Raw genomic sequence first — 14,112 nt, 5'->3', positions numbered from 1 at the left:
CACAGAATGAAAACTTGATAAAAAAATGATTGGACATCTTTAAAAAAAAAAAAAAAAAAAAAAAACTCACATAGATGTTTTAAGAGCCCTTAAACACTGACCTGCTGCTAAAATACATCACACATTATTTAGCTGACACTTGTATCTAAAGCGTGCATGTCTACAGTTTCACCTTATCAAATGTTTTTCAGATTTTTAGATGCCTGTTACCCCCCCCCCCCCCCACTCCCCCCCCTTCTGCCCCGCTAACCACCTACATTTCTCATCACTTGCAAGCGTCTAAAGACACGATCCACAGAAGATAATTCACTTTAATAATAAGAAAAGAAAAGAAAGTTTTGTGGCTCGGAGCAATTTGCCCTTTCGTTCAAGAGAGAAAATGTTGTCTTTGCTCAAAGAGAGATAGGCAGAACAATGGAAAAGGAACAAAGTAACATTTCATACTGCTGGCTACAGATCCTGATTGATTGACTGAAATGTTTTAAAACTTACATTCAGTATTTTCCCAACAACTAGCATTAAAGGATTTTGAATATTTCAGACGAACTAGACAGTATTCACAGGTTGCCCCATATGAACTGAAGATAACATCAACAGCAAAGTTCACGTATACAAAGACATCATTGGTTTTACATAAAAAAAATTGCTCACCTTTTTTGGTTGTGATGTATGTTATTGTTTCATCTGATTAAAGGAAGCTCACATATCGTTTTAATATCAGGAGCAGGATGTACTTTCTTATCCTAATGTTAGGTTGACACCTCAATACATTTTCACTGCCTTCCTAATCCCAAACGGCCTTAGCCTCAAGCCTCACTCTATATTGGAAAATGTATTATATCATCCATATCATCTTCATTCCAGCACCTTCTTCTAGTAAACACCATATTGAGCCATATCCTATGACGCACCCCTAAACCTGTATTGGCCTTTTTACGTGTGGCTTGACTCGATGCCATTTAACACATCTGATTCATTTTTAACACTGTGATATCGATCTGTACGTCTCTCTCCACTCGTTCAAACTGAAATGAAATAACCCATCACAATAAAATGTGTTAAAGGCCCCTATTCGGTTTTGTTTTGTTTCTTTTTGGTTTGGTTTTTGTTTTGTTTGTCTACCCTCCCTCCCAAATGTAAAGCTTCTTTGGGTTCAAGAAAAGCGCTATAGAAATATAATTTATTATTATTATTATGCTTTTTGGGTTTTCCCTTTCTTTCAGTGTGCTATATAAGTTTATGTGCATGTAAATGGTTTGCAAAGGCTAAAATCCCAAAGTTCCCCACATTAACGCACGTGAACATGTCACAGTACAAATATGAACCTGAACATGAGCACAGTATACTGGCGCCTTTAACAGATAAGACTTCCTGTTTCACAAAGTCTACATCCTAACTTTCTCTCTCTAGATGAAGTGTTTTTTTTTTATCAAAGCCGCAGACAAATAAACCACTCTCTCTGTATATCAAAAATACATTTGTCCATCATCATCAAAGTGTCTCCGTTTCTCTCTTTGAAGTAGGAATTGTCTCTCCCTAAAGATTGCTTAATGCATTTTTAATGGTGACTGTATTCTGCTCCTTCTCTCAGCAGAAACACAACGTTTCTCCTCCAGCACTTCAGGGGGGTGGATCCACTTATTCGGACTGGCTGGTTGCTCATCCATCATTAATGAAGCCTATGTTTACTCTCCTTTTTTCAGCCATTATCACATGGCTTTAGTTCTCAGTGCAAATACAATATGCAGATATCCTGTGATCCTAACAAGCGGAGAAAGTTAACCTCGCTGTGAGCCTCTCCGTGGGGCGCTGAGAGACGTGAAATATGTATACACAATATGCAGCATGGTGCGTTGTAGCTCTCGTAAAGCCTGTGTGTCCTTACCACCAGGTCGATTAATGAGAAGGCAATCGGCTGTCAGATCAGAAAACTGTAAATAAGTTAATGGATGAAATGCTTTCATATTTAATAGAAGCATGACTGCCTATTAAGACTCAGGATTAGCAGAGTTGAAAACATTGAACAAAAGTCAAATAACTTAAAACCAAATAATCGTAATTGATCTCGTTTCATGAATATGGATTATTCAGACGTTGCAAATTAAACATCAGCGATGTGTTGAATAAAACCCTTTCTCAGTAATTGCCATTTCTCACTTTGTGATCCGTCTTCTTTAATAATGCCCTCTCCCTTGTTCATCTCTTTATTGGCTTTTGTTTCATCCATTGACGTCTGTATCTTCCTCTCACCCCTCCTCTTGACCTTTATCCGCCCTTTTCCTCCTCTCTCCTATCCTCCTGTACTCCCTCTTCTCCCCTATGTCTCTCAACTTATTTTCTTTTTACCGCCTTCTGTCTCTTCTTCATACACTGTAAAAACTGGAATTAATTTATTTTATTTTATTAATGGTCTTATTTTTTAGGCTGTACTCCATTTTCTTCTTTGCCACCTCCCTCCTCCTTTTCCCCTGCTCTTTTTTCAGTTTAAAGTGGACCTATCATGCTATATTTGAATAATATAGTGTAGGACCATACCTATTTAAGACATATTTATACTTTTTATTTTTCAAAATACCAAACAGATCATGCATTTTAGCCATTCCTCATTTCGCTCAATTTAACACTGTCTTTGCATGAGCTGATTCTGTGAGAACAGCACCATCTACAGGCCTGGCATATGTACTACAGCTTCTCCAGCGCTTTCGAACGGCAATGTCCGTGGCTGTCTCCTCCTGATTGGTGGAGTTGGCCCAATGGTGCCACTTCTGTGACGTCATAGAAGTGTTCAAATCTGGATCAGTCTGTATCAGATCCGTTGCAGCCCCTTTTTTAAGAGATTTGGGTATGGAGGAAAATAGAGAGGGTTGTGTTTTCTGACACTTGGTGAGTTCCCTGGAACACCGGGGACACACATTCATGTATAAAAGACGTACAAAAGTGCATTTTGCATGATAGGTCACCTTTAAGTTTATTAGCACAGTTTAAAGTAACCTTTTAAAGGAATGTAGGGTGCAGAAACATGCAGAACACCCACTCGTTTGGAGCCATCACCTAAATAATGTTGATATTTCACAATGTTATAAAAACAATATAATTCAACGGAAAATAATTCCTTCTTATTGTTCATCTCTGAGAAACTTCTGTTACGACTGAATAAACGGGTTTGAACTCAGATGCACGAATCAGGTTTTAACAAAAAAGGATTTATTCAAACCAAAGCTCAACTACAATGGTATAACAAACTAAAACACTCTTAACGAGGAAAAACACTAGGAGCATGAATGACAAAGTACTTGGATAAGACGTGGCTCAAAGCTCTGCTCGGGAGTATTCCTGGCACGCTGGTTGTTTGTCACAAGGAACAAAACAACTGGCACAGGACAAAGGGAGACGAGGACAATAAATACGCAAGGTAATGGGGAACAGGTGGAAACAATCATGGGCGGGGTCGACAATCACAGGAGTGGGAGACACACAAGAAAGGGAGGTCAGAGTATCTGAAACAAGAGGGAAGGTTCAAAATAAAGGGGAAAGTCACAAGACAAAGACAAAAACACTAAACTTAACATCATTTACGAGAGATGACAACGTCTCACTGCAGCTCCTGCATAATTGTAATCACTGGGACTTTTTTGTAGATATACAGTAGGCTTTTGCCATATTTCAACATATTTATGACCTCAGTCTTACGTTAGCGTTGCCTAGAAACAGCCAAAGCCTGGACAGCAGTTAATAGAAGTGTGCTACTGAGCTAAAGCTAGTTAGCAGCAATATGCCCCCTTTCTCCACAGACCACAAACTTTTACAGAAGACTGCAGTCATTGAACCAAACATTAACGAGTTGGAATTGAACTTGGAAGTGAGTGACACCAATTCCTCAAATAGTGGACAATGGCATGCTACAGGGTGTCCGCGGGGTCGTAAAAAGTATTGAAAGTTGATAAATAAATTTAACGAAAATGAAGGCTATTAAAAAGTATTAAAGGGCATTTTCCAAGGTATGACATTTTGTAGCTTGTTTTCAATAAGTATATAAATTGTCAAAAGATGTTGTATTCTACAGTCTGCCTGAATGTAATCATTGCGTAGGTGTGTAGTGTGATTCTGTGTAGTTTATTTATGGCATCCCGTTGGATTTGACGTCATCTGAACAGGACATCGCACGCTCACTGCTTGATAGCGCGCGAAGGTCCGTTTACACCGGTTGTTAAACAACATCGTTATGGGGAAATGCAAGTCTGCGTCCAAATGGTTGGAAGATAAGGAGGAAGGAAAATCAATACTGTATATAGTCAATGTGAGGTAAAGTGTGTCGCCAAGGTAACCGGTTAGAACTCCAAGTGGCCATGAGGTCTTAAAATGTATGGAAAGGGTCTTAAACAAGGTCTTACATCTGACTTCAGGATTCCTGCGTATACCCTGTGCTAACATACAGCTAATTAGCTAATTATACCAACAACCAATTTCATTGTTTATTCCTTAGCTTACCTCTGATCTACCCCACCCTTATTTCCCTCTTCTCTTGCAGGCAGGACTTCTTCCTCTGAGCCCCGGCGTCTCTCCTCCCTCGGCAGCCTGCTGGATGATCAGCATTGGCATCATTTAGCGGTGGAGCGGCGCAGCTCTCACCTCAACCTCACTGTGGACAAACACACGGAGAGAATTCAGATCCCTGCTGAGTTCAGCCACTGGCACATCCAGCAGGTGGGGGAGAGGACGCCACTCTGACACAAGCCCTTATACACATACTCTATGCATATGTTTCACGGGATCTGTTGTGTCTCCGTGTAGCTGATTGTCGGGGCAATCCAGTACCCCGTCTCAAAGAGGAACTTTCATGGCTGCCTTGAAAACCTGATGTACAACGACCTCAAGCTGATAGAGTTAGCCAAACACGAGGACCACAAAGTTACTGTCATGGTGCGTCCCATTTTCCTGTTTCCTTTGTGGTGAAAGCCTGTCATCATTTTCTAAGGTTTGACTTTGTTTAAATGCTTTTCGGTATCCTCCTCAGAAACATAACAGCATTGATCAGTTCTTACCTTTGAAAGGGTAGATCTATTGAAAATACCAGCCCACACATTTTCCGTGGCACCACATGCAGTTTGTTTTTTATTCCTCCAATGTACTGATGACAGATCACGTAATTCATTTGGGGGAAAGCAAAGAGCTTTGATGTTCATCTCCTCAAACTCTCTGGGCTTTTATTTACACAGCATCAATCGCTGGAGCTGCGCCACCTAAAATAAAAAAACTGGAGGCTAAATTTGGTTGTTATAAAAGATTCTGCTCTGTGTTATGTGTGACTTACTCTCTAGAAGAGGGCCTAACAACGACACAAGTTGAAGCTTTTTGGCTTTTCCGTGCCCTCTAGTGTGTTGTATAAGAGTTTCGCTCCTCCCCCCTCCTTTGTTTACTTCTGGAAAATAGTGACATCACCGTGTAACACTCACGCTTCTATTGGCTAGCACTTTGTACGTGATAGGCTAAGGGCCGGGACATCTTTAAGCAGTTGACCAATCACAACAGAGCCGGCCAGCTAACCAATCAGAGTAGACTGGGCTCTTTAAAGTAGAGACACTACATACTGATATACACCTGAACATCAGCAGGAGAGGACTCTTTAAAGTAGAGACACTACATACTGATATACACCTGAACATCAGCAGGAGAAAACTCTTTAAAGTAGAGACACTACATACTGATATCCACCTGAACATCAGCAGGAGAGGACTCTTTAAAGTAGAGACACTACATACTGATATAAACCTGAACATCAACAGGAGAGGACTCTTTAAAGTAGAGACACTACATACTGATATACACCTGAACATCAACAGGAGAGGACTCTTTAAAGTAGAGACACTACATACTGATATACACCTGAACACCAGCAGGAGAGGACTCTTTAAAGTAGAGACACTACATACTGATATACACCTGAACATCAGCAGGAGAGGACTCTTTAAAGTAGAGACACTACATACTGATATACACCTGAACATCAGCAGGAGAGGACTCTTTAAAGTAGAGACACTACATACTGATATACACCTGAACATCAACAGGAGAGGACTCTTTAAAGTAGAGACACTACATACTGATATACACCTGAACATCAGCAGGAGAGGACTCTTTAAAGTAGAGACACTACATACTGATATACACCTGAACATCAGCAGGAGAGGACTCTTTAAAGTAGAGACACTACATACTGATATACACTTGAACATCAGCAGGAGAGGACTCTTTAAAGTAGAGACACTACATACTGATATACACCTGAACATCAGCAGGAGAGGACTCTTTAAAGTAGAGACACTACATACTGATATACACCTGAACATCAGCAGGAGAGGACTCTTTAAAGTAGAGACACTACATACTGATATACACCTGAACATCAGCAGGAGAGAACTCTTTAAAGTAGAGACACTACATACTGATATACACCTGAACATCAGCAGGAGAGGACTCTTTAAAGTAGAGACACTACATACTGATATACACCTGAACATCAGCAGGAGAGAACTCTTTAAAGTAGAGACACTAAATACTGATATACACCTGAACATCAGCAGGAGAGGACTCTTTAAAGTAGAGACACTACATACTGATATACACCTGAACATCAGCAGGAGAGGACTCTTTAAAGTAGAGACACTACATTCTGATATACACCTGGACATCAGCAGGAGAGGACTCTTTAAAGTAGAGACACTACATACTGATATACACCTGAACATCAGCGGGAGAGGACTCTTTAAAGTAGAGACACTACATACTGATATACACCTGAACATCAGCAGGAGAGGACTCTTTAAAGTAGAGACACTACATACTGATATACACCTGAACATCAGCAGGAGAGAACTCTTTAAAGTAGAGACACTAAATACTGATATACACCTGAACATCAGCAGGAGAGGACTCTTTAAAGTAGAGACACTACATACTGATATATACCTGCAAATGAAAATGAGCATCATATGTCCAACATGTATAATAAATGGGAATGTGTGTGTTTTCATACATCCTCATTGGGATGCTAACGAGCTGCTAACTGGTTACTGAAGCTGACGACCGTTAACAAGGACAGTGAGTGATGAGAGGAAAGAGGGCGATGCAAAGACTTACACTTCTTTAACTTCATATTTTTCTATAATTCTACAACAAGTGGACCGAGCTCAATGGAGAGCAACTCTTAACCATTTCTGATATACCGTCTCTCATTACAGTTAAAGTGCAGGGAAGATAACAAAAAAGGTTTCATATGCATGGTTGATTTAATATAGGCTATAGTTATAGTCCTTTTAAGTATACACACCACTTTTGCCTTCTTAAAGGTAGGATAACGAAATGAAGTAAAGCCTTAAATGATGTTTTTGTGTGAGGGGGATTTAGAGTGCGACTGCGTGCCAGTGAATGGCTTTTGGGACATTTTATTGCTCACTTTTTACTTTATACTTTGCAGTGGTGCTGCTCCATGCGCCTCCATATTTCACTTTAACAGCTCCACAAAGGGCCATTAGATGTCATCGATGTTTCAGGAGCATTATAAAGATAGCAGGCTGATATTCCCAGCAGAGAGGACTGTAATATATTTCTGCTGCAGCCTAAGCAATAGACCTGGTGTCATTACCACTACTCAAAACAATGGGCCGCAGCGGAGCAGTGTATACAGTTCTGTTCACATACATACCGCCTGCCTTCACACCTCTCTGTTGTGTGACATTCATATTTTTCCACTTTGCATCCATTGCTTTTAATCTCAAGGGGACTTGCTGATGAGATCATTGCCCCAGAGGTCACATCGACTACTGATTAATATTCATGTTTATGTTGTGTTATCTCTCTAGTAATCATTTTCCTCTCCCTCTCCCTCCTCCTCCTCCTCTCCGCTCTCAGGGCAATGTCACCTTTTCTTGTGCTGAGTCGGTTTCCATCGCCGTGACCTTCCCCGGACCCCAGAGCTTCCTCCAGTTGCCGGGGGCCACGGCGTCGTCGTCAGGGGGCGTGTCCGTCGGGTTCCAGTTCAGGACGTGGAACAAGGCGGGGCTTCTGCTGACCTTTGACCTGCCTCAGGGAGGGGGCGTGGCCTGGCTCTACCTGAGTGAAGCCAGACTCCGGCTGCAGGTCCATAAAGCTGACAGGGCGCTGCTGGAGCTCAGTGCAGGTCAGTCAAACTGCCTCCAAAAGTGCAAAATGCAAAATCCACTTCTTCACGTCTCTTCTACATCAACATGTGTCCCCTCTTCTTCATGTCTCTTCTACATCAACATGTGTCCCCTCTGTGGAAAGAGACTCTGGAAGTTTCAGGAACAAAGATGCTCTCTCTTTTTGTCCTGATCCATTTCTATAAAAACCTGTCTGAAAATGAGCTGATCAGATTTTGGCCACTTTATGATCTCATAACGATGTCTTGGCTTGTGTAACCATTAGCCAATCAGCAACCAAGGTAACCCCCCCCCAACCCCCCTTATCACCTGAATCTCGTCCTAGAGCACCATTGAGTTCTTTGTAACCAAATGTCTCTCAGAGGGGCGTGGTGAGGGGCTCCTTATTTTCATCCAAAGTAACAGACAGAGAATCAGCACTTTTGAAACAGGGCTGAAACAGAGGGGATTATGGGTAATTCTGCAATGACCTGTTTGGTGTTTTAGACAAACACTTCAGAGACATGTTTTGTATATATCTGAGACCTATAATATATTGATGAAAAACAGTACAATAGGGGAACTTTAATAGCTAAACGTCCTACTTATAACTAATATAAACTTCATGAGTTTGAAGTTGATACATTAGATACATTTTTAATGAGGTTGGAAAAATGTCATCTGACTGTCTAACACTGTTCTAAAAATCTTCCATAATTGAAAAAGCAGATGATGATAATAATGATTGTTTCCCAGGTTCTGCTCTGAATGACGGTCAGTGGCATTCGGTGGATCTGAACTCTAGGCGAGGTCGTCTGAGCATCATTGTGGATAAAGAGGAAGGAGGCAGCGCTCACGCCACTCCTTCATTTCCTGTCACTGTAGAAAGTCACCTCTTCTTTGGTGGTAAGATTAAAAAAAAGTCATCTCAAAGTCTGACTTTTTTGTCTGGATTTTAATTGATTTCCTGTTTCCAAGGCCAACACTGACGTTTTGAGTTTTTTTATATTTTGAATAACTTTTTCAGCACATGAGGTTAAATGGTGTCTTTTCATCGATATAGAGAACCGCAGTGACGCGCCCTAAAACCCGGAAGTAAGTTAGCATGTTTACCACTTCCGGTTCCTTCGACAAAAAGCAACGTATTTTCTCCATAATATTTCGGAAAATATCTGGAAATAAGGTCTGTGGTTGAGACACATTGAAGAGACGGATCACGTTTTGTTCTACGACATTAAACCCATCAGCAGTGACCCCACTGGTGATTTCTGAAGAGTTGACGTGTCTGAGAAGCGATAGTTGTTACCGAGTGGCTGAATAGGACTACGGAATTGTCGAGGCCGCTGTACGTCATTACGCCAAACACGTAAACACTCCTCTAAGTTAGTTTGCCCTGTTCGGCTTGAAAGCAAGTACCTGCCTCCTGCAAACTGTTAAAACAAACGCTTCGACTTGTACCATTTAGAATCTGTAGTTTTGAATATGGATCTTAAGTTGGCGTGACGTTGAAGCAGCCACCTTGCTGTAGTTCATTTATAGTATAACGTTAGCATTTTGCTTCTGGCGACTAGATTTATGATTAGAAAATTATAAAAGTAGGGTAGACATGTGGAGATTATCCGGCTGAACAAAACGTGATCCGTCTCTTAAATGTGTCTCAACCACAGACCTTATTTCCAGATATTTTCCAAAATCCTATGGAGAAATTGCATTGGTTTTTGACGAAGGAACCGGAAGGAATTTACATCCGGGTTTTAGGGCGCGTCACTGTGGTTCTCTATGACGCTACTACCTTTTCAGATTAAACTTGAATACTACATTTTAGGTTGCTGTAAATGCAGTAGTGCTGTAGACACACTGATGTATTATAATTTGATATCAACATGTCCTATTTGCCAGGAAAGATTTGTATAAATATTTAAACTTCATAATATCTTTCTGTATTTTACAGCTTGTGACGTCAATACTCACATCTGCAATCTGTGGCTACATTTAGCTTGTGGCTGTTTTAAACTTAAAGTCATAAGTCTGCTTTATCTTTCCCTCTCTCGTTCCTCTCTTTATTCAGTCCTTTTATCGTCCTCTCTCTCATCTTTCCCTTCTCCCCGGTCTCTTTTATTTCCTTCTGTCTCCTCTCTGCCTCTGTCTCTTTAATCTCTTTTTTAATCTCTTCGGCCGTATCGCAGTCCAGGCATGTTCTTTAACTGCCCTAGGCTTTTTATCATCCTGCACACACACACACACACACACACACACACACACACACACACACACACACACACACACACACACACACACACACACACACACACACACACACACACACACACAAACACATACACACACACACACACACACACACACACACACACACACACATACACACACACACACACACACACACACACACACACACACACACACACACACACACACACACACATTTACGCTATCTCCTTTTCCAAATGGACTACTAAGTAGAACAAAGTACCTCCGTTCATTTGATAGAGTCTTGGCCTATTTTTGCTCTATTCCAGCCACTTAAGAATACCCAAATAACAGCTCAACTCTCAGTGAGGCAGAATACCAGTTTCACACAATGTAACTCTTTAGTAAATAACAACATGTTTTAACCATATACGACGTTTGACCAATAGTCAGTAAATAACTGGTTTATGCCCAAACTACTTTTGTGCCACGAGTTTCCATAATACTCAAGCCATAAAGAGCTTAACAGTGAGTTTCTTTAAGAGAAAATCCCTTTGTAATCTAAATAAAGGATTTTTATTATTGGCCATGACACTTTTTTTCATTCAAGGTCCACCTTCCTCTAGATAGGAAGACCAAACCAACATTCAAACTTCCTTCTATTATGAAAATGTTTTATATGTGACTTTCCTCTCTGTTGTCCTGTTGAGCGTAAACGCTGCCTTTGCTTCCCTCAGGTTGTCCGGCTGAAGAGGACCGTCAGGAATGCAAAAATCCCTTCAACATCTTTCAGGGCTGCATGCGTCTCCTCAGTGTGGAGAAGCAGCCCGTGGACCTGATGAAGGTGCAGCAAAGGCTGCTGGGAAACTACAGCAACCTGCAGATCGACATGTGTGGCATCATCGACAGGTCAGAACCACCAAACCCATTCTCATTGGTCTACCATTTTACAATCATTTGACCCTGCCTGCTATGGCGCTTGTTACTACTGTATATTAACTTTTATATATTATATATATATGTTCCGTATTATTAGATACCTTAACTATTCCAACAATGTAGGAAATGGAAACAGACAGATTAATAATTAACTGTTTTTACAACCTCAACTTTTTTTTTTACTTTGTCATTTGCTAATAATTGTTATTGCCATTTGTTGTGTTGAAGGGACCTGCTTCTCCCTTACGGTGTGGAGTGCATTTACTATGCAAATACTGTATGTCACTGTATCTGCAGAAGCTAAGAATTTACCAGGAGTGGGGTTTGAACCCACGAGGGCTATTGCCCATTGGATCTTAAGTCCAACGCCTTAACCACTCGGCCATCCTGGTCAGGATGAATATGAATTAGAGCATCAAATTCATCGATGATCAAAGCTCATGAGAAATTATATTAAGTCGTGCTTAACTATTCAAACTGTACAAGAAACGATGTAGGAAATGGAAACAGACAGATTAATAATTAACTGTTTTTTACAAACTCAAAACATTTTACTTTGTCATTTGCTAATAATTGCTTTTGCCGTTTGGTGTGTTCATGGGACCAGAGGCCTGACCCTGGATATGTTTGAGTTACCCGGCTTACCTAATCCAAAAGAAACGTGCTCTCGCTAAGTGGTCCTACGACGCTGGTTATCAACTCGTTATCTTAAGCCAAGTTTTCTCTGTCCGGCTGAGTGCGGGTTCACATAAAAGGGGCGGGGCTAGCAACGTTTGACCAATCACAAACATGGAGAAGCGTACTGACAGCGCAGCGTCATACTTCCTTAATGAAAAGTGAACTATAATATAAGACAAATATGAAGACGTGAAACTTTAAACATCCATGACTTAAACACTTTATCCAGGATGAAAGCCACATAGCTGCACCTGCAAGGTGAATACAGCTGGTAGAAGAAAAAGTGTTTGAATGCACACATTAACAGGTTTATGATATCACTGACACGAGTGGATCTGACTTTAATTACATTTGACTCGATTGTTTCGTCAACTTAATGTGTTGCTTAAAATAATACTTCTGCATACAGTATGTGACACTGAGTGCACGGCCAGATACGGCTCAGCTGACTCAGATAAGGAAATATATGATACATTATGATGTGATATGAATGATAATGGGACACATCGACGTCTGCACTCACAGAGCCGCGGACTGTACTTAATGTTACTCTGATCCGGTTACTTATGTTGTGGCAGATATTTAAGTACGTTTCTTAACGCTAATGATATAATAGTCAGATTGCTCTGAAGATGGGAGGTGATATTCTATTAATGTTCACGTTCACACAGTCGGTGATTTGAACTGCAACAGCAGTTTAAACTGTATTTCCTTTATCCTGTAATATGACCTGATCGCTTTAAACTCTGCACACTGTTGTTATCAGCTGTTCCACCATGGTTTCTACCTCAACCTGTAATAGATTTATCCTTATTGAAACGGTTACATTCAATGAAAAATGAAATCAATGTGCAGGCTTACGTGAACACTGTTCTACATGAACAATATGGGCAGTTTATACATTAAATAAATCAACAGTAGGTGGCGATATATGCTCCAAGTGGAAGCGATTCGCCATTAAAGCAAAGAAGAAGAAGAACTCCGCACAGTTGATCTCTTATCCTGGAACCTATCCTGCTCCGGCTAGCCGTTCAGAATAAGTTATCTAGGCCGCTAAAAAGTGAACCAGCTTCGTAGGACAGTAAATCCCAGAAGTTAGCTTGCTAAACAAAAATCTTGATTCATAGTATAGACCCCAGGCCTCTGCTTCTCCCTTACATTTAATAGGGCATTTATTATGCAAATATGGCACTATATCTGCAGAAGTTAACATTTACAGTACCAGGAGTGGGGTTTGAACCCACGAGGGCTTTTGCCCATTGGATGTCAAGTCTAACGCCTTACCACTCGGCCATCCTAGGGAGTATGAACAGGAAATAGAGCATCAACTTGATCTATGGTCAAAGGTTGTGAGGTTGAGAAAATATATAAATTACATAGATCCTTCATGATAGGTTTTTTTTATCATGTTCTGTTGCTTTTACCTCTTAGAATATTTAACAAATTGTATGGTGTCCTTGGGTGTCATGAAAGGCGCCTTAAATATTATGGATTTAAATTATTAGATACCTTAACTATTCAAACTGTGCAAGACACTTGAGGAAATTTTGAAACAGACCGATTTAATAGTTGACTGTTCCTTATCTACACACTTTATTTTTTACTTCATCATTTGATATTTGTTTAAGGGACCTTCTTGTGTATCTGCAGACGCTAACAATTTACCAGGAGTGGGGTTTGAACCCACGAAGGCTATTGCCCATTGGATCTTAAGTCCAACGCCTTAACCACTCGGCCACCCTGGTTCTGTTTGTGGGTCAGAATACTCCATATTGACCAAATAATTATAGCACAAATGCCTAAGAGTAGCGTGAATCCAAAAATGAAGAATTTAATTCCCAGCTCCATGAATCTATTACTCTTGGTTAGTTGACTTATTTAAAATTGTGCATGATAACATGTCATACTGTTTCCTGGAAGCCTTGGAACAACCGATGTGGCAGATAATGATTGAGCTCCTATCAGATCTCAGGTCAGATGGCTTAAATAACCAGATATCCTGCTTACTTTTTGTGTCATTTGTAAAGCGTTTTGCCAGTGTGCAACTTCGTACAGAGAGACTCACAGTTTGTGCTTTGATCCAACTCTATACGAGACTGTTGCGGAAGTTAAATGTATTTTTTTTGTTCTT

At 40.6% G+C, this 14,112-nt stretch overlaps 1 protein-coding gene across 2 annotated transcripts in view; it reads left to right on the top strand.

The window, feature by feature from the left end:
* LOC307020883 (contactin-associated protein-like 4) overlaps positions 1-14,112 on the top strand; it is a 181,190-nt gene that overhangs the window by 109,049 nt on the left and 58,029 nt on the right. For both annotated transcript variants that reach the window (XM_079652567.1, XM_079652566.1), the window contains exons 6-10: positions 4,529-4,704; positions 4,792-4,920; positions 7,909-8,176; positions 8,913-9,062; positions 11,102-11,273. In XM_079652567.1, the coding sequence (XP_079508693.1) occupies positions 4,529-4,704; positions 4,792-4,920; positions 7,909-8,176; positions 8,913-9,062; positions 11,102-11,273 (895 nt within the window). The remainder of the gene's footprint in view (positions 1-4,528; positions 4,705-4,791; positions 4,921-7,908; positions 8,177-8,912; positions 9,063-11,101; positions 11,274-14,112) is intronic.

Source organism: Notothenia rossii, assembly GCF_949606895.1.
Source record: "Notothenia rossii genome assembly, chromosome: 9".
NCBI classification, from domain to species: domain Eukaryota; kingdom Metazoa; phylum Chordata; class Actinopteri; order Perciformes; family Nototheniidae; genus Notothenia; species Notothenia rossii.
The sequence above is the reverse complement of the archived record's forward strand: the minus strand, read 5'-3'. Positions and strand labels throughout refer to the sequence as shown.